Source organism: Coloeus monedula, assembly GCF_965178545.1.
Source record: "Coloeus monedula genome assembly, chromosome: 14".
Classification (NCBI taxonomy): Eukaryota; Metazoa; Chordata; class Aves; order Passeriformes; family Corvidae; genus Coloeus; species Coloeus monedula.
In genome coordinates this window covers 527,217-552,603 of record NC_138794.1, presented here as the reverse complement: position 1 = coordinate 552,603, position 25,387 = coordinate 527,217, and the positions used below count along the sequence as shown (strand labels likewise).

The window sequence follows — 25,387 nt, the reverse complement described above, 5'->3', positions numbered from 1 at the left end:
GGATGGACTACAGAGACCCACTTCAGAGTTAGGTGAAAATCTGTATCCTCACAACAAAGGCAACAACAGGCTTATGTTTAGTGGGTGGTATAATTGATCCACACACTGCTTGACTGCGAGGGCAGCAAAGCATGACAAAGCAGATAGAGGATGGCAGAACAGAGATAAAGCAGGAGTGTACAAACACACTGGGAATGATTTAGAATAGGAGGAAGGTAAAAGGAAAACAGCACTACAGGTGAAGTACAGTAATATAACAGTGTTATGGTTGATATTTTGCACAGTGGAATAAATCTTACCTATTTCTGTCAGTCCAAAAGGATTACTGATAGCAGAAATGATATTCAGATTTGAATTATTATTTGTAAGACACACAGAACTCATTTCCCCAGGGGCCTTTCTGATCATTATACTCACTAGTTAATTCTCAAGGACCCATTTAAATTTCTGGGGTGCTGCAATAAGGAATATAAAATTTCCTTGTTTATTGTATATTAAAATTACTTTCTTTTCAGTCCCTTTGTATGTACTGTACTAGAGCAAAAGAGTTTATCTCTACAATCAAGTGCATTGTCTTCAGAGCCAGAAGTTGTCCATATACCATTATGTGGCTAAATGAGGACATATAGACACGGAGTTCTGCTCTCTTTTCCTGTCTCAAATAACCAGTGTGTTTCTCCATACATATCCATTGTATTAAATTAATACGGTCTTTAAGGAAAATAATTCTTTAAGGTTTCTGGAGGTCTTTTATTTAAGACAAGTAGCATTTTATATGCATACACACAGTTTTAAAATGCTCAGTGAATTACAAAAAATTATCCAGACTGACAACTTGAACCGTAAGACTACTGCAAAATGATCTCCCATGTTGCTGCAGGCACAGTCAGCTTCCAAATTAGGGCAGGATGCCTATCCTTGTACCACATTAATTCAGTTGGTAAAGTGGAAAAACAGTGACAGCCTGTGGTTTAAAAAAACTGAGTCACAAACCTCTGAATAACAGGTTTTGTATTAGAAATGGCAGTTCAGCTGGGCACTGCTGAAAGGAACAGGAATGATGATGGAAAGTGTACTTGCATTATGTACTGAAACCTTAAAAATTGTGAGCTGCAAACATTAACTGAAAGTTTTTATATCTTCTACAGTTTTGTTTACATCCAGTAGCGTCATTAAGTACTATTTGCCTTCTATTAGATTCAACAGCTGATGTTACTTGTATAATTGGTAACTCTTTTGTATTTGCCTTAAACAGACACTTGCAGCTCGAAAATCTGGTATTTCCATGGCCATGCTCATCCGGACCTCCATAAACACTGATGAAATGGTAAGTGTTTTCAGTGACAGCTTTAAGTCTTTTAAATAATAGAGAAATTTTTGTTCAAAGATCTCTAAAAATTATTTCAGCCTTACAAACTACAAACTGGATGAAATTGAGTGTATTCCACTTATTGTGTAGGAACTTCCAGGGAACATGAGCAGAATTTGCTGCCTGACCCACAGCAGCAAGACCAAGTTTGCTTGTGCTGACTCACATCCGTGACAGTCAGAAGGGTCTAAACAAGAAAACTTTGATTTACAAAACAGTTATTTGGGGAAGCCTTTTATTTTAAATTATCCAACTGTGCCATGTTTACCTGCAATCTTTCATCATCTTTCTTTCATCACACTGTGAGTGCAATTAGAATGACAGGATTCTGCAAGATGGGTTTTTCGTGATCATTTTTTCCCAGTCCTTATAGGTGGCTGGAATGCTATATGATTTTTTTTTTTTAAATGTAGCTCATGTTAATAGCATATGTGATTCTAGAAGAAATACTTAATTTATTCAAGAAGTAACCACAAGAATATTTTGAAAAAACATATTGTCATAGCTAGTAAAATGTGTGAGTTATGGTTTTCCATTACTGATTTCATTTATATTTAGCAAAAGAATTTTTTTTGAAAAACAGAACAGGTGCTTTTCTTCAGGAATACTTAGTGTGATCTGAGAAGATTTATATGACTGAACTAAGCAAAAGCAATAATTTGAAGAAATACAGACCCATTTTGTGTTCCTCAAATTGCTACATAGCCTTCTAAATGTTCATACATAGCCTTCTAAAATACATTCTATTCTGAAGAAAAAGGAAGAGTTGAATTTTTCTTACACTGTTGTTAAGGTCCAGAGCAGGAGAATGGGAGAACAGAAAATACTGACAGGTGTTCTGGGAACTGGAACACATAGCACAAATATTCACCCATCCGTCAGTCTTAACAGGTTTATTGTGAACTGTCTGTGCTTATATGGTAAAATCACCAAGTTATGATTTGGTGGTGCTCAGGGATGGATTGCTGAGGTAGAAAACAGCTGGTATTTGAAATGTTCTTCCAGTAGGGGCAGGAGTTATTTTATTCTGCAATCTCAAAATAGGAACAAAGGTTGATAGAATGGAGAACAATGGGATCTTAAAAAGAAGCTCAAAGCTGAGGAAAAATAGTAGAGAAAAACTTAACGGCATCCAAGTGGTACAAAATAAAGACTTTTTCATCTTTGTTATAGCTTGTACAAAAATACAAACTATAACAGTAAAAGAGCCTAAAATACTCCATATACTTTACTAAAAGATGTTTACTAAACAAACAACATTATATATTACTACCTTTCCTAACACAAAATACAGAGTCAGCTATTTATTTAAATGCCTTCTCTCATATGAAAACTACCGGGCTCTGACTTTGACTTTGAAGGGCTAAAGTTGCAAGTTTCAGAGATCATACTAATTGCAAACAACTGCAGGACAAGAAAGAATAATTCGGACTGCACTTCCAGATTCTTGCATTAAGGGTCCTGTTCAGGAGGAAGAAAGAAGGCAGCAAATCCCAGTGAACAGCTCAGTGCAAACATGTCTCCAATGCTTGCCATCAACCAGACAAACTACTGAATTCTGATTCAGGAGAATTGGAAAGGCAAAATTAATTTGAATGTATTTTTATGCCTTTATACTCTTTGGCCTCCACTTGAACCATGCCATTTGAAAAACTGTGTACCAGAAATAGTTATTTCTTAAGAAATCTTGAAATAAAAATGTAAGTCCAAAGGCAGACAGCAAATGTCATTTAGACACATGGAAGTTCATTTGATGAGAAATGTAAAAAGCTAATTCAGAGAAGTGGTGAATAAGAGAAGCCAGTCCTATGCCAGCCCCCACTACACATACCAAAGGGCAGGGAGTGCTCTTGCACAGATAAAGGTAAGGGTACAGCAGGTAAAACCTCTTGCAAGATATTTAAAACACGGGAAAGGCACTACTTTTCTACTTGGTCTCTAAGTAGTAGCCAGCCAAACTTAATAACTTAGGGCATCATTACACTGGGTAGAGCAAGATTTGAAAACAAAAAGGACAGACATTTTCAGGCATAAAAGAATTCTCCAGATACTCTCCACAAAATGAAGATGTGAAATGCAGATGAAGAAATTGAGTCACCAATGAAAGTTAAGGGAAAAAAAAAAATCCCCTTTGGGCAAGTTATTCCTCTGATTAAGGTTTTTACCCTCCCTTAACTTTTTCTGGAGGGAATATTAGTGACTCTGGTGGGTGTGGGTTATTTGGCTGATTAGATTCAGTATGAAAATTCTTTGAACTAATGCCTTTTATTAAAACTCAAGTGCCACCTACTCAAAAAATTACATCCTGAGGTTAAGGCTTTGAGCTTTGCCAGCTGCCACAGCTATCCTTGTGGTACACCACACACATGACACAGTGAATTTGTATGTTCTCAAGCACAGATCCAAAGACATCTTAAGCAGTGTAATACTTAGATATATGCTTTCAGTTGAGTACCCATTTAATTGCTTTGTTGAACAAAGAGCTGCAAGTTTTTGAAAATAATACATCAATGACATGGAAAAGTATCTTAAGTGGTATATGACAGAAGTGAATTTCCCTTCAGAGGATAAGCAGATAACTAAATAATTCTCCTATATATTAGTAGTGTTAAATGTTGCCAAACCAGTTATTAGTTTTGTAGTTGGGTTGGAAGTTATTAGTGCCATGTTGTTATGCTCTGTAATTCATATAACAGAAACATTTAAACAGAGAAGAGTAATAGGAGTGAAAGCCTCCAGACAGTAAGAGAAATAAAGTTCTTCTTTGCAATTTGCCTTATTAACAACAGGGGAAAGAACTTGTTCAGCAGCAAAACCAATCTACAAATTGTGTCTTTCAGCTGAAAACTTCATTTACCCTCAAATGTTTATTTTAAGGCCTGTTGAGCTCCGCCATTTCGTTTCTTACTGACATTTCAGAAAAAGATAAAAGTTACTGGCAAAATTCTAAAAGTATTTATAATTTGAAAAAACTTTAAAGCTGAACAGGGCGAAAGGGCAGGATTTGTACTGAGGCTACGTGAGTGCAGGAGAGGGAGAGTGTAATCGGTGGTTTCTGAGAAGCATGATTCCTCAGCAAGCTGTATAAATTCACTTCAGGTTGTTTTGAAGTTTTCTTTCTGGTCCCTTTAACATGGAAGGCAAAAGTGGAGAAATGTGCAAAAATGAATTCTTCAGAGTTAGGTGGCCATTACTATCACAGTCCTCCTTAGGGCCTGCCAAATCAAACTGGTGCACACCTTTGCTTGCTTTCAGGGAAGTTATTAGGATAGGCTAAGAAGCACCCTGGAGAGCAATTCAGTATTTGTTTTTGTCTTTTCTGCTGTATCAGGTTTTTTCTTGGTTTGGTTCTACAGTGTTCTCAGAAGTGCTCAGATCAAATGTCCATGAAATGTCTCTCCATATATCTTTGGCCAGGCTTCACAGGATGGATATTGTTTTCAGCAGTAACTATTAACTTCACTAAGAGCTGTTGCAGCCTAAACTACCTAACATTTGGGTTTGTTATTTTTAGTGCTTGGCCTGGTGAATCAGTGGGTTTATGGCTACACAGTACTGGTTTCCCCACAGTAGCAAAAGTCCTTTAATTGATGACTCTGTGCAACATTATGCAGATATGCACACAAAAACGGGTATTTGATTTTTGCCAGACGGTCTATTATTAGCAGAATATCTCACAAGTTTGAGTAGGGATGCAGGTGCATAAAACCAAGACTATGTCAGCATATTTTTAGACAGGTTAATATATTGCATATGGCCTACAATTACCATAGCTGAATATTAAAGATAAGGAAGTGTTAACAAATGCTTAACTGAATAAGTCTGCCTTGCTTCCTATACTGTCAGAACCGTGGCAGTGATGTTAAAGCACAAATAAACAAACCACACAAATTCCAAAATGTTGTTTCCTTGCTACAGCTGTATAGACAGCATTAGAGCTACCATGTGTTATATCCACACCAGAGGAAAACATGGTAGGACAGGCAGACTTTCAGAAACTATCCCACTGTGATATCTTCTTTAATATGGTTTCTTCTTTCTAAAAGAAAAAATTATTCATTTATAAGGGAATGGACCTAGAACTTTTAATAATTCCCAGCAGTCACGGATGCGTTTAGTGAGCACCCACCCCCTAAAACAAACACAACCAACCTAAGCTCTTATTTTTTGCGTGGTGACTAGTGCTGCCCTACAGGCTGCTGAGCTCTTCTTATTCCCAATAAATTGCCTGGACCTAGAAGATCTGGGTGCCTGAATAAGAGATCAAATAAGTAAACCAGACCATTGTGCCCATATAAACCAATGTCTTATATGCAATACTATAGGGACTGCTTTTGCATCCTACTAAGCACTAAGGAGCTGAGATTGAGGTTGTTACAGTACTAATCAGTAAATAGCTAATAATTGTTCTTGTAGCAGAACTAGTCATAGGTCTTAAGCTGAAACAGCCCAAGAAATGGGTTTGGATTTTTGAGAGTATGGCTCATTCTTGTCTATAGTAAAAAGCAAGTTGATGCTTAAAAATGAAGTAGTGAGATGCTATTAAAGGAATACAAATAAAATTGAACCCTACAATTGGCTTGCTTTTATTTGATGAGATTATATAGACACCAAGTAATAAAGGATGGTGTTGTGTATTAATCAGAAGGCATTTTGTGCCGTGTGTCTAAGTTCCTATAGGAAGTAATTATTCAGAATTTGTTAGGTAGCTACTTAAAATGCCCCAATGAATGTAATGCTGATGATTTTTTCTTTTTCTGCCTTAAAATATAAAAAGATAACAACTTTGTGTTGAGTAACTTGATTCCAGTTTAACTCTGCTGTTTGTGTAATCAGGCAAAACAGTCATCCAGAGTTCTTTTGTCTTCAAAATGTAAACCAAAATGAGTAAATCAGCATTTTGAAAATTAGTTCATACTTCTATATATATTCTGATTTTGTAACATTTTAAGTGTAAATGGCATATCGTTTAGAAACAGTTCACTTGTGTTAAACAACACACCTGAAGTATTTCTTTTTCTTACCCAACAGAAAATACATGTCTTCAAGAAGACGCTGCAGGCTTTGATCTATCCAATATCATCAACTACACCTCATAACTTTGAAGTGTGGACAGCTACAACTCCCACATATTGTTATGAATGTGAAGGCCTCCTTTGGGGCATAGCCAGACAAGGCATGAGGTGCACAGAATGTGGTGTCAAATGCCATGAGAAGTGCCAAGACCTCCTAAATGCTGACTGTTTGCAGAGTGAGTATTTCCTGACGGCTGAAGTGTTGTATTAGTTCACATCTTTTGATTTCGTGTGTACACTCAGCTGTATCCTGAAACGCAGGATCAGATCACCCAAAATCAGTGAAGGAGTGTTGATGTTCATCAGTTGAGAAGCTAGCCAGAAACTTTATGGAATACCTACTGTTAGTTTTGCTTTTGTCCTTGAAACCTGTCAAATGTTGCTGGGCATTTACAAAGTAATGCTTGGTAACTTCAGTGAATTATTTACTTTCCGCTGCCTATGCCAATATCCGGACCAATTTATTACTTGACATAAACCCTCTTTGTTTTACTTAAGTCAAAACACAAAAAATGTCAAAGGAAATATTAAAAAAAATTCCTGCTACTTACTGTAGTCATATTGATGTGCTATATAATAGACAAAAATATGTAACAGTGAGTAGGCTCTTTGCACTTCAAAATATTAAACCCTATATGCATAAGGGGGAAAAAAATTTAATCAGTAAGCCATTTGGCACTAAAATTAAGGCAAAACAACCTTTTCTTTCCTTTTTCTTGCCGTTGCCCAGCTTGGTTCTGGCCACCTTGCATTCTCCTGAGAAACTGTATCAGGTGTATTTAAATGATTCTTAAATACAACACAGTTATTAGATGAGATTCTAAGCAATAGAAAATCAAGATCTGCAAATTTTCTGACATTCTGATTTTGGAATGGAATGGGCTTTCATTATGCTGGAGGTATGCAACACTGTTCACTGTTGATATGTTCCAGAGCTCTTACATGTAGGAAAACTACATAGATATTTCACTCAGTTCCTTCTTCTCCTCACTGTGTTCTCTGTGTGAGGAGCTGTCACGAGGGATGGATGCTCAAGGTTCGTGCTGTTCAGGAACTAATTAAAATTTCCCAGAGCAACTGACCCCATGGAGATTAAATTTGTAATGAATTTCTAAATCAGACTTCCTAACTGTGCTTAATTGTGATTCTCATCTGTGGTTGAAACTGGGCTGTTGTCTGCTGGTCCATATCACCAGCCCAGAAAAAAAAAAAACCATAAAAATGGTTCAGAGCACCATGATGCCTTTGAGTTTTTACAGATATATATGAATGATAAGTCTGAGAATATGCAAAAAATAAATAGTGTTGGCAGTCATCTGTGGTATGAACAGTCTGAAAACATTGAACAACTAGTCTTGAAACAGAAAAACCTCTAGAAGGCAAATTGCAGGTAAAATATTTAAGGGATTTAATGCCTAAGGGGTCCCACTCTTCTCATTAGTATGCAAATGTTTCTGAGCCTTCTGTCATATTTTTTGCATCAGGTTAATTGTTCAGTGTTCATAGTATACTACTTTGAAGATGAGGTTCATGTTCTTTGTTTTCCATTGAAAAAATGAATTGACCAATTGGTTAAATCTCTGTTTCTGAGAAAGCTGATGACACTAACAGTGTCATAAAGTGAAATGTAGCTATTTTTATCACAGTCATCCTTTCGCCTATCTCATAATCACTAAGATGTATTGGCCTCCAAACTTCTGTGATTTATTTTTTTTAATATATAATGATTGCTAATATAGACTGTAGAGATGAATTCACATCTCAAGATCTTTAGGGTCAATATATAAACTTGTTCTAAATTAGATTTCGAAAACAAACAGTAACACTTTCATTAGATCTCTAATCTTCAATAAGATATCCCTTTCTAGTACTAGGTGCAATATTAAATTAGAATTGATTTCAATCATGTCGAGTTTGTATCAGTCCCTAGGGTGAAAGGAGCTTGTTAACTTCCTGTGCAATTGTCTTAATTAGTTTGATCAATACTGCATGAAAAGAGTTGTTGATAGACAGCAGTAGTTAGTCAGCAACAGAGTAGATAGTCAGCAACAGAGGATGTAAACATAGTTGCAATAAGTAAGTGTGTAAAGAGAAAGAAATTTACTTAAAGGAAGTTGTATTTTAACACATATTTCAGTTTTATCTGTGCTTTCTCAAAAATCAGTGAGGTTTCTAACAGGAATATGTTATTGCCATCCAGATTGTGCCCATGATTTATCATTCAGTTATGATGTTGCATTTCTACCTTTTAAGGAAGGGCAGAAAATAAGAGAAAATGAAAAAAAGTTCCCTCCTGCATCTTCTAAGAATGACCTGTCATGCTTTCCAGGCAGCTCATCAGTCATCTCTTTTGTAGTAAAATTACTAGGGAACTTTTTAACTGGTATTTTTTTTTCATGGTAGCACCTAATTCTATTTCTACTTATTCCTGATTTTTTTAGTCTGGAAAATCTTAATCACTAGAATTTTGGTCTTCCACATTCAAAAGGATTAGGTACTCTGACCAAGAGATTTTCAATATTTCTCAAGATTTAGTAGCCATGGAAAGCACCTTGAAGAAGCCATTTAATTCAGCCTTTTGGCAGTCTGGGATCACTGATATCTGGTATTTCAACCCTCACTTTTCCAATCTTATAACATTATGCCTTCCCACTTTACATCTCTGTATATATAGATATCTGTTGCCCTCAGTGTGCTAAGAAACCTTCAGACACATTGAAAACTGTAGAAAACAAAGCGTGTAATATTTGAGTTGTAAGGCTTCACTGAAATCCTATACTGAAAGATGACCCTTTCCAGATCTATGGAGTTGATAATTTCTTCTTCAGCTATTGCAAGCTGAACGCCTCAACAAAAACTCCTTCAAAGGAACATATTGGTGTTTGATGGTATTGTAAAGAAAGAACTCTGTGCTTCTTCAGTGTTGAAATATCTGAATTATAACTGCATAGCAAATTGTTCAACATTATTTTGTTTTAATTCTACTATTCCTTTAAAATGAAAAGTAATGACTTCAATCCTCCCAGGATTTGAGGGTGGCTAGTTGGATGATGTTTTCATTACTTCCTGGAAGACTGCTGCTAATGGTGATTCTGACATTCAGTGCCAGAAGCCTTAGAGTAGTGTTTAACAATATGAGCCAAAATTCAGCAATGCCTATAGCAGGTGGCACTGTGTCATTGATTATAAATTTTTTAGTATTTTTTATCTTGCTTTATATGTTAATCTCTACAAGAGTTGAAATAGCCTTTTTAGCACTGCAGGAATTTAAATTTTTGCTTCCTGCATTTGTAATACCCTTCTGATCATACAAGTCTGATGTTTCTTTTCTCACACCCAACTGCAAGATTGATATTTGGGGGTTTTTCAAGAGTATATTGTAGAGACATTGATGAGAAACCTTTTCCTCTGACAGACAAAGGACATTTTAATCAGGTGAATTTCACTTTGTTTTTTAAAGGGCCTCTGACATCAGTTACAATTCTTGGAGAGAGAAATCTCTCCAGAGCACTTCTGAAAAGAACTGTGAATAAAATCTGCAACAACTTGGTCTCCTTAAAATCTGGGGGGTTTTTTTATTTAAACAAATAAACTTTGTAGTGGTTTTGATGTCCCAAACAGGTTACCTGAGTATTTTCTGCCTGACATGCCACCACAGGCTAACAGAGTCTGGAAGTACTCTCACATAGATAATATCCCTTGATCTCTTCTACCATCCCCATATACTCACTGAAATTATCAGTAATGACCATTTTACTGGAGAGGGGAACCTCTCTGTTCCATACCCGTGATATATTATTTTCTTTGGTGGTCTCTCTTTTCCAAAAAGTCTGTAAGTTTAATACCACCCAAGCACAGGTGTGGTGTCCAATGATTGAGTTTTGAGGTCACATTTGTGCCTTAGTGTTACATGTTGAGATGTATTCACAGTACTGATTGGCACTGAATAGTATTGATTTAATAAATATTTTTAGGTATAGCACATAACACTGATGGGAGCTGAATATGAACCCCTCATGTTATACTAAATCAACTGATAATTTTACATATCACAGAGAATATATATGGGGTATTGTTCAGGTGAAACAAAGATCCTCCTTCAAGTCTTGCTGTGCCAAGAGTTGACTGGAGAACCTAGAGAGGAAAAAGAACAAAGTTCATTTTCAGTAACAATGGTGACCTTTTCTCTCATTTCAGGAGCAGCTGAGAAAAGTTCCAAACATGGTGCAGAAGACAAAACACAGAATATTATTAGTGCTATGAAGGAAAGAATGAAGATTAGAGAGAAAAATAGACCAGAGGTGTTTGAAGTGATCCAGGAAATGTTTAGTATTTCTAAAGAAGATTTTGTACAATATACAAAAGCAGCAAAACAAAGTGTTTTGGATGGAACATCCAAATGGTCAGCAAAAATAACTATCACAGGTAATTTTCTCTTGTTCTAAGAGCTCTTTCTTTCCTATTCCTCTGGTTCAGGAGCAAGATTTTTTATAAGTAGATCTGGACTGTATGTTCAATTGCATACTTGGTGCATCTACAAACAGTTGAATTTATATGATGCCACCTGCAAGAATTGAGTTTTAAGTTGCTAAAACTGCTTTATATTCTACTGCTCTAGGAAGGAAGATGAGTAAAAGTAATCTATCTCCTGTACCTCCTACCAATATCTCCTGTGTTAATGATGAGCTTTTTGCCATCAACTGCAGGAGTTACAGTTCACCAAAAAATAGGCATTGAGTGACTAAAAAAACAATGAGCTTGCAATTCCAGATCCCATTGGTTTGAAACTTATTATCCATTCATGTTGCTTGACTTAAGGGTGTGTTCCATTTTAGTGATGCTGATGTTGTATAGTTCTGCTCACACTGAACATACTCCAGATGGCTTCCAATTGCATTAGCCTGGTTGCTCATGAAGATTTCCAGGTCCTCTGACTTCAACATTTCAGTTTTTGAATTAAAACCTCAGCATGAATGGAGGCTATTCTGAAGGTTGAGGGGTGGTGCATGAAATTCAGAAGAATAATTATGGAATTTCGGGACTGTCACCAAGCACTAGGAACATATTTAATTCATATGCTTACTTTTAGTTCTACCTCTAAAGGATACTGGAGGCTGCCTTTTGTTCAGGCCAGTATAATACATACAATTTAATCATTGAAGACTTCTTCTAGGCTGTCCATTAATTTTACTGCATAAATAGGAAAGGGATACTTCCTTGCCTGTTTAGGTTCCCTGTGGATTTAGAGTGAATGGGGAAAACAAAATATGTTACTTCATTCCTAAGTGTGTTTTCAGAAATTGGATGTGTCAAAGAATAGCAGAATTTTACTTCTTTCACTGAAGTCAGCACATATGACTGACCCCACACTGAGAGCTGATCTGCTGAGCAAGGTGCCATTTTTAGGTAATCATTTTTCTGAGCACGCCAAGGGAGCTTCATTATCCAAAATGATTGACATTAGAGAATGTTAACTAAATGTTAGCACTGAGATGATTTAAATAATATGTGCAAAATAACAAAGCCAAGTGCTGCTGAATGGTAAGAGCCAGAGCAAGCATTTTAGCTGCAGTTCTCTGTCTTTGGTAGGCTGCTCTTTGGCAGTTCTGCTTTCTCCTGAGATTTCCACTTTTATAAATGATGATGGAAAATCAAATTGTATGTATTTCTATTTGCCACTAAATGCATATCCATTAACTATACACCCACATTAACTGTCAGAAAGGATAGCAAATACATAAACAGTTGATTATAATTGATCTGAACTGTCACTATCTCTGTGATAGCACAGAAAGTATTCTAAAAATCACAGTTCATCTCTTAGGAGAACAAATGACAAATGATAGCCATGCCTCTCATGTTTAGTTCCATAATCCACAGAGCATATTTTTTTATATTATTGAAGGTTTTAATTTGGAAACTTTAGTTTAGATCTTTGGAGAAATTTTGGAAACTGTATTTATTAGGGGGCAGGGAACTTCAGGGAACTATCAGGCTTGAGACAAGTTACACAGCATTATATTCCTTGCCATTCTGATTAAACCAAAGTTTGAGAAAAGTATTTGAGTTATTTGTGAAAAGTATAAAAAAGTTTGGTGCTCAGTAGTGAATCTTTATATTTATTACTCTATTAAACTGTATTTTAAAATCTGATACAGTCCTAACTACCCTACAGAAGGGTAGTTAGACAAACGTTGTCAGTCTCCAGAGTTACAGACATCGGGAAAATAATCCAAAAACCTTTCCTTCAGGAGCCCTCACTTTGAGGGCTTTGTTTCCTGTTGCTGTTGTCCTTCTCATTTCCTTCTTGACAATAAAGGCTATGAGGGCTAAAGCACATTTCTCTCCTTTTGTCACAGTTCTTTGTGCTCAGGGCTTACAGGCTAAGGACAAAACTGGTTCAAGTGACCCCTATGTTACTGTGCAAGTTGGCAAAAACAAGCGAAGAACAAAAACTATTTTTGGAAACTTGAATCCAGTATGGGATGAAAAATTCTATTTGTAAGTATAGAAAATACTGTTGATACTGATTTTTTTTTAACCTACATTTAGGTAATAGAAGTCTATTTAAATTGGCTTAATTTGAAAATATGTTTTGTCTGTACTGCATGTATCCACAGCGTTATGAAATTGGCAAGTTCTGAATGGAGAGAGCATCAAAGTTTATTGTGGCTTTATCTTATAATGACCACACAGCTTATAATTAAGTCTTTTTGGGGATCTGTTGGTGGGGTCTAAGTATTCTAATCTTTAAGGGAAGTTAAGTAACAGTTTTCATACTTCAACCTTACATACCAAGTATTGCCAGTAGAAATGCATTCCTATGTGCCAGATATTGGCCGTGCAAGGTAAATGTGTGTATTTGACATCGTGATTCTCTAAGGTGTAACTGGGGAATTTGGTAGTAACTGGTGTGCTCCAGGCTCTGGGTTGGTGTGTTTGTAATGTCCATACTTTTAGGAGACTGAGTATTGTCTGAAAGTCTGATGTGGAGAGTATGGTATGATGGCATTGTTTAGTTATTCTCATATTCCATTCCTCCTATAAAGAGGGTATAAGTTGTCACTATTCCTATCCACAAAAACTGTGGAAACAACTTCTGTGAGGGTTCAGGCATTTGAAACAGAGCCCTGTTTTCTTCAAGAGGCTGCGATGTCATAACATGACAGGTTACCTTCTTATTATCTAGCACTTCCCTGTTCTTTGACCAAAATCTGCTACCTTATTGAGGAGGACATTGTTGTTTCAGTAGTGGGTTTGAAAGAGTTTTGGTCCAAGATGCTGCTTCTGTTTGTCTGGAAAAGGTACTAGGGAATTATTACTGTATTAAACAATGTATACCCATTCCTTTCACAGTTTCAGACACTTGTATTAGAAACTAATAGTTAATTCAGAAAAAACAGACACCTAGAAACTTTTTACTAGCTTCCTCTATACAGAAGTGTTTTCTTCTTGAGTTGTGTTACTCTGGTAACAGTTGAAGTGTCATACCTCACTGAATGACTTTGAGCGACCAGAAGTAGGAGATTAATTACTTTCTTGCATTTAATTGTAGGAGCCCCATAGTGTCAAAAATGGGATGAGCAGTTCAGCAAATTTGGTAGGAAGTTTTGAATGTATTTTCTCAAAGGCGTGAGCAGGGCTACAATAAAATCCTTGAAAACTTGAAAATATTCTGTATTTTTTTTCTCCCAGCACTAAGTATTACTATCATCTGCTGCCCTAGCAATAACGTTTATACCCCTCTCCCCCAGACCTTACTATAGCATGAGACTCCTGAGTAGCTGCTTTGAACTGAAAACATTTTCCAACATTTTTATAGCACTTGTGCTTTCTAAAATGATCTCCCTGACTTATTTAATGCTTTGGATTTCAACTTAAAGTATATGAAAATTTCTAAATTGTAAATAAACTAAAAATGTTTAACCAGAAGATTAAATTTAGAGTAAATCAATATAACTAATTGAATCAGGAAATATTTAAATTAGGCTCTATTAGTGATATTTGATATTCCTGTTTAAAATCTAATATTAATCATCGTTATAACTTTTAAATGATGAAGTGCAGAAATAAGATGTCTCAAAAATCTTGCAATCTTATAATTACTTATTATACAAAAACATGCATTTAAATCTTCCCATCTGTTTCAAAACAAGGACTTGGAAAAAACATTGGCTCCCCACTGTGCATTTGCTCTGTCACAGCAAATGGAGCGAGGGCAGTGCTCTAGTTCTTAGAAGCACAGGTAACCCAGATATGGCTGTATGGTAACAGTGAGGGAGTGTTTCCAACAAGATCCAGTCTGACCCTCTGCTGAATGGCCGTGGCATGGATTTTAACAGGAGACCTCATAAAGCATAACTAAAATAGAGCTTTTTGGTGCATGAGGTAAAGAAGTAACTAGGCCAGCAGATGTTCATTTAATGAATGTACTACAGGTGCTGAGGGCTTTGATCCTTTCTCCTGGTGTTATTAGAAATGAGATAACAGAGAAGCTCTGGGGTTTTTTTTCAACAAAAATCAGTGATAGGAGAGTTTTTTCCAATGCCAGAGCAAAGGAGGAGTCCTGCAGCTGTCACCTTCTCTTTCTGGTTGGGTGTGGCATCTGATACAGGAAAATGAACTGCATTTTCATTTTTTTAGTTACAAAAATAGATATTTTGGCTGTATCATTTTCAGCTTTGTTGAAACCTTTAGATTGATACACTATAATAACTATGTTCAACAGATCATTACTGAAATAGAGAAATCTGGTTTTTTTCTGATAGTGTTGTCTAGGTAAGCACACATCTTCAAATTGCTCTGCTGACTTTGCAGGTACCACATTTCTTCTGACCATTCATAAAAACCTCAGATAAAATTGTATAATACAGAAGTATTTTAAATAACTGGTTGATTATTTTGCATTATTTATCCTTCCTATTTTGGCTATCACTAAGACAGCATAAGGGCTCTGATGAATACCTTCACTGGATATATATTGCTACCTTCAGTGCAAGAAAACATTTGCTCAAACTGATTTCAGTTCATCCAGCTGTGGATGTTCTTTCCTTAGAATTACTTTAAACCGTTGTACTCGCACATTGTTTATTCTGAAATAAATGATTAGTGGATTCATTTAAAGCAATATTTACAATCAGTGGCCAAGAGGACTTCACCAAAGTCCCTTTGTACTGTTATTTTATACATTCTTGATCAGCTGAACTGACTTGTAAAAAATAGGGTCTTCACTGTACCTGAAGATAACATGATTGGTTAGCTGCTTAAACGGTGCTCCAGTTTCCAGTGATATCTAAGCACAGTTTTGCCAGAATTGTTGAAATAACTCAAGGATTGCCTCATAAGCATGAGTATGTAACAGAGAATTATAATATATAAAATCAATTGAGTAATAAAATCCACACATTGGCTTATTAGATTCATGCACTCTTAAAATTCTTCAATTATCAGTGAAGTTTCTGAGACATTCTGCTAATTAAAATAACTGTATCTCACAGCCTCAGCCCAAATCAAGAGAGAACACCTCTAAGAAACAATTCCAATGATAAGTTGTTTGTTCAGTGACAATGTTTTTCAGTTCACAGTACAGCATGCATGGTCTGAGTCTTTTTTCCAAACTGCTGTCAATCCAGATTAATTTTGTCCAACTCTCTTTTTGTTATGACAGAGTAGAATAATGCAAGAAAAAGCATAATTAGTCTCATTCTACTTTATCAGAAAGCATGGCCTGTGACAACACTGCTAAAGAATTGGGACTGTCCAGACTAGAGAAGAGACAAGTAGTGGAGGTAAGGATGTCTTTAAACACATCCTTTCTCCTGCAAAGAGGAAAGGAATAATCTATTTTCCATGCTTACTGTTATAGTAGAACAAGAAGCAATAGCCACAAATTCCATTTAGAGAGGTTTAAAATCAGACTTCAGAAAAAGTTTGCCAACCGTGGGGCTAATGAAGTTCCGGGAGAGATTTCCTGACAGACCATGGAAATGTGTCTGAGCCTCTAAGAACAAAGTGGACAGACTTCTCATAGCAATGGTATGGATCTGGTTCTGGTTTGCAGTAATGGCAATATTAATTAACATGAGGGTAATAGTAGCAATAAGTGGCTTCTTCAACTTACTGAAGGTAGCACAGTATCGCTTAGTTGTCATTTTAACCCTGGGTGCTGATCTCTTAGAGGAGATGTACAATCAGGTCACACCAGTGCATTTAGTATTAAATTTACATTGGGGTACTATTGTAAAGATACTTTCTTACAATTTTATTACTCTAGCCATTAGAATAAGCTGGAGTTCTGTGAGCATTATTTCATGTCTGTGTGGCATTCTGGAAATGCAGAAGTAATATAGTGTCACCAGATTGTTGGTAAATTATTAAAACTGTCTCTTCTGTCTTGCATCTGTGAATATACTGCAACTTTTCTGGTCTTCAGAAGCATCAGTACCTTCATTCTCCGTGTGCTCGAGAACAATTCATTTCTCATCTTCCTGTATCACACTTCTGTGAATCCTTTCACTGAGCATATAAAGTAGAGTGGCTAGAAGAGGAACGCTGAAAATAGCACATGTTGTCTAGCTTTAATTCCCTGGGCTGATTTTTCTGGAGTAAACAGAAGTAGGAATTCCACCTAGAGCTTCTGCACAGATGTAACCAGTGGCTAAAGCAGAACATGCATGGCATTACATAGGGCTGTTTCTGTGAGTCTGGGCAGGTGAGTAGAATCATTCAGAGACAGTTCTGTAACTTTAGCAGTAAATCTCCCTGCAGTCACACTGCCACAGGACAGGCCAGGAGAAGCACTTGTACAAACACTCTTCAGGTTTTGAATCACAAATCCATGCTATTTTTGTGGTCTTGCACAGGAACATTACAAACGCAGCAGAGCTGACTCCATGCTAAAGTTTCAACACAAAGATGAACATGAGTTAACACATTGGTTGTGCCAGGTTTCACTAACCTGAGATTAAAAGAGAAAAGGATTTTGAGGACAACTTGAGGATATCAGGGAATAGTACAGTCATCCTGACCATCTGAATAAATATTTCTTAATCAGCTAGGTGTATATCAGAGGGAAATTCGTGTTGTCTCAGGAGAATAAAAATATGGTGTTTGTGCTGAAGTACACAATGACTTGTCATGCTGCATCTGCCAGAGAATTAAAGCAGGAATAGGATTTGTATTAAAAGCACAGGTACAGTGATGAGGGTCACATAAATACCTCACCAGGGACCATCTCCCAGTGTCACTATAGAAATCCCTCGTCAAATATTTCTGTTGGGTACACAGCTAAATGCAATTCAGGACTCTAGCAATGTTAAGCAGTAACTCAGAGCTACATTTCAAAAAAATTAAATGGTTTCTGTGTTTAGCCTAGTTCCTTAAGGCAGCAGTGTTTATTTGATCCATCTGTATCTTCCTATATTTTGTATGTCCTTGCCAATAGCTTTTGAATTTTTCAAACAGTCAGAGAAATTTCACAGATTGCTTAATAGTATGTCTGTCATGTTCTATGAAAATACGTGGTCAGAGAAGCATGAGATCCTAACAGTGTCCTCAGTATGAGCTCTCCCCATAACAGGCACCAGGAGTTCACATGAAGTGGTAATTTATGAAAACCCCAGCTATGGGAGAAGATTCAGAAGGTGATTGTGGTTTGTTGGGTGCCAGGGAAGCCAGTCGTAAGACAAAAGGAAACTGAGCTTTATTAGCTTTGCTAATCACAGAACAGTGTGCATTTTAATTACCAGAATTATCTGCAAAGTTACTATCTTGTGTACAGACAGAAACAAGGTTTTCTGTGGTAGTGAATGATGTCACAGTGTGACAGAGTAAAAGCTGTGCATGCTATTTTTAGTGTCTGATTGGCCTTGACAGTAATAATACCATTTACAGCACTTTATTCTTCCAAAGCCCATTACCACCACTAATTAATTCTTAGAATACCCCTGAGGGGTGCTGGTTGGAAGATAAGTTGGAGTATTATTGTTTTAACACTGGAAACAGAGACAGATCACTGAGCAGTGATAGTGCTTAGAATAGAATTCAAGTAAAAACTTTTAGTCAAGTGTCAAACTAAGACCCTGCTGAAGATGAAAATTTGCTGTTACACTTTAAAGCCTTATTTAAAGATAAACAAATATATGTAATATATCAAATATTAGTGAATGGATATTAAAAAACATATTTAGTATGAATGCACAAGTATGGCATGGATTTAACTGATGCCAGCTCTGTACTAGTCAAATGTCAGCAGGAAGTTCTTCACTAATGGAAACCTCTGCAGGCAGGGTTGGGATGTTCCAATCAAGTCATCAAAAGCCATCACTGACGAATAGGAAACAGTCCTCATTGTGCCTTATAGGAATAAGCAGTAATAGAGTTCCGTTTCCATTTCTGTGCAAATAACATGCAGGATGCAGCTGGGAGTAAAAATTTTTATCCACTGTATACTGTGCAGATTGCAAGTGAGGCCACCTCGTTCCCTCATACATCCAGCAGTTTCTCAAATCCACTCAACCCAGGAGGGGTTAGTAAGCCACTTAAATTTGCAAGAAATTTTTTAGAACGTGGCAGGGTCCCTACTCTTCCTCCTTACGAGGGAACGGAGGTCTTGAAGAACATTAATGTATATCTTTTAAAAAAAGCAGCTACTTAATTTCCTGGATTTTTCTCATGGCCTTTCTTGTCTTGCTGGGGTGTTTTTTCATACTTCTTGGTTTTTAACAAAAGCTTCCTGACACACACTGGAAATATTCTTTAACTTTTTCTTGCTTTTTATATTTATATTTATATTCCAGACTACTACCTTGGTAGTTTACTGTACATACTACATAGCATTCCTAAGCAAATAAATCTGACCTAACTGTGTCTTTCCTAAGATATTTGTTAAATAATAGCATCAAGAAGTATGCATTTTAAATTAATAATTTTAATGAGCAGATATTAACATTCGTAAATACAATCTCTATGTATATACGATTCAATCAAGTTGTTCTCTCTGTATATATACTAATTCTCATATATGTAGTGATTGTAGTTTTGTCCCTGGCAATCTGGGATGGTCTTTTATTCCTCTGGATGTTGCAGGTTGTTTATGCTTTGACATTTGATGCAGTTCAGCAAGTGCATGGAAATCGAGTTCAATGAATTAGACAGCACTACAAAGAAATAGAGTTTATATGTCGCCCATGTGTGTTTTCATTTTGTTTTTCCAGTGAATGTCATAACTCTACAGATAGAATAAAAGTGAGAGTATGGGATGAAGATGATGATATCAAATCTAGAGTAAAACAGCATTTCAAAAAGGAATCAGATGACTTCCTTGGGCAAACAATCATTGAAGTAAGAACACTGAGTGGAGAAATGGATGTATGGTATAATTTAGGTATGATTCTTACTGATTTTTTAAGACAAATTTAAGTAGAATCTTACTGTCTTTAACTTTCTTGAGTTCAGAATATTTAGCTTTGATACCAGTATATGACTTTTAAAATACTAAAAATTACAGGTTGGCTTGAAAATGAAAGATACAACCCCCAATCCCTGTCCCCCTGTGCCACTGGCAGGGAAGAGGTAGCAAAAATAGGAGTGAAGTAAACCCATGAAGAAGGAAGAGGTGAGGGAAAGGTGTGTTCTAAGGTTTGGGTTTATTTTTCATTATCCTAGTCTGATTTCACTGGTAACAAATTTTTCCCCCAAGTCAAGTCTGGTTTTGGCTGTGGAAGTAACTGGTGAGTCATCTCTCCACTGTCCTTCTCTTGACCCATGAGCCTTTCATTACATTTTCTATGGCCTGTCCAGCAGAGGAAGGGAAGTGACAGAGCAGCTTTGATGGGCACCTGCCAGAATCAACCCATCACACTCAGAGCAGTCCAGGTTGTTCCTAAAGTCTTCATAACTAAAGGAAAATAATAGTAATTAGTACAGATATCAGGTAGAAAATTAAAGTTATTTCAATTGAAAAGGGGAAAGCAGTAAGTAAATTGCTATGCAGCCTTGTTTGAATATGGGAGATGAAATAAGAAAGATTCTTTACTTCATAGTTAGATATTCTATTTCATGGCCTGAACCATGTGTGAGGTACCAAAAAACATTCTCGTTTTCAACAGCAGGACTCCCTGGCATCAAAAACATTAAACTAGAATCATTTATGAAAGCTTTTCATATGACATACATGTGTCCTTGGTAGTTACTAGTGTATTATTTTTCTACTCTTCAGAAAAGCGAACAGATAAGTCGGCTGTCTCTGGTGCCATTAGACTGAAAATCAATGTTGAAATTGAAGGAGAGGAGAAAGTTGCTCCCTATCATGTGCAGTACACTTGTCTACATGAGGTATGTTGGAGAAGTTACAGTATAGAAGTTACTACTCAGTTGTTGCATGGATAAGGAAAAAAGGCTGCAGAACATCAGAACACTGAAACAAGTAACTGCTGCTGTACTTCAGGACAAATTTATTTTAGATTTCCCATTCTGTGTTGCTGATGAAATCCCGGGTTCAGATACAAAGGCAGAATAACATAAGACCAACAGATTGTTCCTGCCAGGGGGTGTTAGAAAAAGAGGTTGAGCCAGATAAACTCTCCCTGTTCTGTTTTTTGATTTAGCACTTTGATGATCCATACATGATTGCTAACATCAGGAATATACGAACATTTCTATTTGTTACAGAAATATACTGCAAAGGATTTCTTTTCTTTTACAGTAATTCGTACTTTGGAGAGTGAGGAAAAGGAGAAGCACAGACAATATAAAATTTGATTTTCCTTTTATCTAGTTTGCTTTTGTCGACATTAAAAAAAAATCATCACTGATAAATCGGTGTGTTTTCTGAGAGATTTTCTTTGTAATTGATTACTCTTCCTTCAAATAGTGATCCATGTAGAAATTCTACTCTGAAAATACAAGTAGTTTCTGAAAGCTGATGGCTGATATAAGGCTGAAAGTTCACCACTAGCAGGTAGCCACAAAATCGCATTGTTTACCATTTGTAAAATCAGATATTTAGGGTGTTTGTGCTGATAGATTTTGATCTGAAATTGCAAATGTTGGACCTATGAAGTAAATGACAACATTCAAATGCTTTAAGATAATCCAAGAGACAGTTATGGACTAATTAGCAAAACCAAGTATTTTGAAGTTTTGGGGTTTTATTCAATCATTGAAAATAGGAAATAAAATCTGCTGTTTAGTTTGTGGGTACATAGGGAGCTAGGCTCCCTAGGTTAACCTCCCAAGGTTACTAAACCTAAACTTTATTGCACACTTTGCACAACTTGAGAGGCACCTGCGGGATATCTGTTAGCTCCCTGGAATAAGTATTACAACATCACAATTTCATTCATTAACAAGGGCATATAAAAGTCTCTGCACTATTTTATGTTGCATATCAAGGAGATAGTGTGCTGAATCACAAGTCTGCTGACTAGTTTGAGCCAGTCTTCAGAAAAATAAACAATTAAAAAATGGACTAACAATTAATATATTGATAACTATACGTAGGATATATTTTCAGAATGCTACTTAAAAGCCAGAATTTCCTATTTGAAACATTTCTTGCCTTTAGAATCTCTTCCATTACTTGACGGAAGTTAAATCGAACGGTGTGGTGAAAATCCCCGAAGTGAAAGGCGATGAGGCCTGGAAGGTGTACTTCGATGATGCTGCACAAGAAATTGTGGATGAATTTGCAATGCGCTATGGAATTGAATATATTTATCAAGCTATGACGTAAGTATTATCATGGCTGGCTTTCTGCCTTGCTGTCAACACCATGTTTGAGGGAAGTAACAAATTTCAAGCCTTCATGATTTCATTTGCCATTTCTCTTCCATTCCTGACTTAAAATTCTTGTTATCATTTTTGTCCATCTGATTCTAGTCAAAGTGCTTCTCATCTGCAGCCAAATTAAGATATGAGCATTTTATAAGCTGTTACTGTTATTACTGCTAATGCTTTCCTTAATCCCTGTGATACTGATATGTAGCAAGGTTCAGAAAGACTTCCCGTGTTCCAGATGTGACTGGGATGGTAGAACAGGGTTTCACAAGCTCTGTACTCTTTTCTAGGACTATGGAAATTATGGAACAACAGCAGTGTCTATAGTGAGCTTCTATAGTATATGCAAATAATTCGTAGAAGTCATTTTTAACAGTATTTAGACCTATTACTACACTGTCCATTCTGGAGTAGCTGTCTGAACACCTTAGAACACAGCACCGTATAGCTCAGGGGCCTGGAGACATGAGATCCGTCATGTGTTCTCAATTTATCCAGCAAAAAGTTTTCTGGTGAAAAGGGCTATATTCTGCTGGAGCTGTGGAAAAGCAGGGGACTCCAAATGAGTCCTCTAAATTAAAAAATGCAGGCTTTTTGTCTTACAGAAACCCAATATTATGGAATTTTTAATCAGAACATCTCTCATTTTTTTGCATCTCTTTACCTCCTAAAAAGAAAAGTCTTATTGTAAGTATGAAGGTACATAAAAATGTGAAGTTTTCTTTTTATTGCAGGATATAATGACACCACCTGCTATTGCAATGAGCTTGCCTTTCACTTTATATAACGGTCTGTGAATTATGTATTGTTCATCTAATAGAAGGGTAGAGGATTTATTTTGTAATATACACACTTTTAATGATCTTCCTTCAAGGAATTTACATGGTGTTCTACAGAATAATTAATGTAACTTGAGAGTTCCTCTGTTGTATACCTAAACTACGTATGGAGGAATTAATGTGTTGGCTTTCAAGAATATTTGTGTTTTCATGTTTAGTTTCTCTTTAGCCCTCTGTGATTAAGTTATGTCATTTATTGACTTAACCTGGTATTGTAGTTTTATAAGTTGATTTAAAACGTTATTGCATATTCACCAAAAAGTTAGTTATAGAATTGTTCATGCTGTGTGTATCAAAATGAATTCAGAATTTTGACCAGAAATGAATTCTTAAGAGCTATTAATGCCAAAGGAGGGCGTTATTAGCGATTTGCTTAAGAAACAAAGGGCTTATTTAACATTAGGTTTCTCTTAACTGTAGACCCAATACAGCATAGCTGTATTTTTGACAGACAAACTTACCTGTAAAATTATTTTGAAGTTTGTTTTTCTTCATCTCTTGATGTATTCAAGTACTACAAAACTTTCCAGAAAAAGTTTGAAACTGGTTTTAGAAATTCAGATGATGTCAAACTCAGCACTGCAAAAATAGCAATATAGCTGATGTGAGTATATAAAATATTTTTTACTTAAAAGTGGCAGAAATTGTTAGGTTATATTTTTTTATAAAGAAGATGCTTTATTTTTATCTCAGTAAATAGCACAATGTACAGATATTCATGAAAAGGAAGTAACATGGAGCTGGGCAAGTACTCCAACACATTTTTCAGGAGTCCTTACTCAAAAATTCTGACCAAGCCACTTTAAGTTTAAATGACCTATTTTGCCTTGTCCTCTTTTTGTTCTTGCTTTCTTCTATACCTTTTCCCCCAAATTTCCTTGATGTTGATGACTGCAAATCAGGTATCTGAAGGCAGATGAAATAAGAATGTGAATTCAATATTGGTAGTCACAAGAAATAAAAGCTAAGATTTCATTGTCCCCATACCCACATCCTTTTGTATTTTAAAATGTTACATGTCAATAATGAGCACTGCCTGTTTGAGGGGAAGGCCCCAGCCTGTTTAAGTTAGGAATAAAATCAGTGATGAATGCAATCTCAAGCAATACTTGGAGAAGAATATATATTCATGTACATTGTTGTGCTGATTCATCTGCAGACACGTCTCAGAGCATTCAGACTTTGGGGAGAAGAGTAGTGAAGACTCTAAGTCTATTTGTCATGAGGGATTTTCTTTTGGACTGTTATCTGTTGGTATTATTTCTTTTTATGAGATTACCTTTTTCTTCTGGAAAAATTTTAGTGGCTGGAAGAAAATGTACAGCTTCTTGATTTGGGAAATAGAATTATCAGATTGCATTTAGTAACAAAGGTCTCATACTAAAGCAATTTTCTACTGTACGACCGAGAGAGAATTTGAATGTAATCACTTTGCCCAGAGGAATATTGTGTAAGCAATTTTTGCTTGAGAATCTAGTTGCAGAGTACTTCTACTGCGTGTCTCATGATAATATTGCAAATTAAAACATTTGTGTTTGTAAATGCAAAACTGACTATGCTTTAATACTCCATGATCCAGACCCCAGAGTGCATCTGCACTTCATCAGGCCACGTGAGTTTCAAGGTTCTGCTAATGAGGTGCTCATTTTGCCTGAATGTAATTTTTAGTGTTCGTATTTGTTTTAAGGTTAACTATTGTATGAAGTTCTAATGCCCAGTTAGTGATAAGCAGTTTTGACTCTTTTAAGTATGGATAGATGGCATATGCTGGAGTAGGAACATATGCCTTTCTGCATTTCTACACAATGTAAACCTGATTAAGTTCCCTAAAGTGCCACTGTCTGAAACGTTTTGGCATCCTCTTTCACTACAGGAATAAACAATCCTACTTGTCTATCATTTCTGGTTTATGATGGTGGCTTTGTCATCTATGATCCCCTTAATAAACCCTGAAGATTTCTTTCTAGCTCTCAATATTTATTTATATCTATTCCTTTAGAGCACAGAAATAATATTTCAAAAATATAGTCTTGATTTTCTAAATACAGTGAATATACTCATACTGGAATTTGGGTATCAGCCCAGAAGATACCACACAGGTGGTTACCTGTCTGCTCTAGTCATTGTCCCCAGCGAGACCTTTCTCACTAAACTTAGAAAGAGAATGAATTCAGGTGTGATTGCACCTCTTGCTGGAAGCATGCAAGTTTTTATGAGATAAATGTAGACATTTTTCCCTAAAGATGCTGACTTAGGCTGTCTTACTCTCAAGATACAGATTACAATTGCACAGTTCCTGAGCAAGGAAATCTGCTTTAAGTTACTAG

The 25,387-nt window shown here is 36.2% G+C and overlaps 1 protein-coding gene across 1 annotated transcript in view; it reads left to right on the top strand.

Moving 5' to 3' along the window:
* Positions 1-25,387, top strand: part of UNC13C (unc-13 homolog C) — a gene marked incomplete at its 5' end in the record, with an annotated part of 125,735 nt that overhangs the window by 28,539 nt on the left and 71,809 nt on the right. Inside the window, 7 exons of the mRNA XM_082290746.1 lie at positions 1,256-1,327; positions 6,401-6,620; positions 10,642-10,869; positions 12,804-12,945; positions 19,659-19,828; positions 20,663-20,778; positions 22,010-22,173. Of these exons, the coding sequence (XP_082146872.1) occupies positions 1,256-1,327; positions 6,401-6,620; positions 10,642-10,869; positions 12,804-12,945; positions 19,659-19,828; positions 20,663-20,778; positions 22,010-22,173 (1,112 nt within the window). The remainder of the gene's footprint in view (positions 1-1,255; positions 1,328-6,400; positions 6,621-10,641; positions 10,870-12,803; positions 12,946-19,658; positions 19,829-20,662; positions 20,779-22,009; positions 22,174-25,387) is intronic.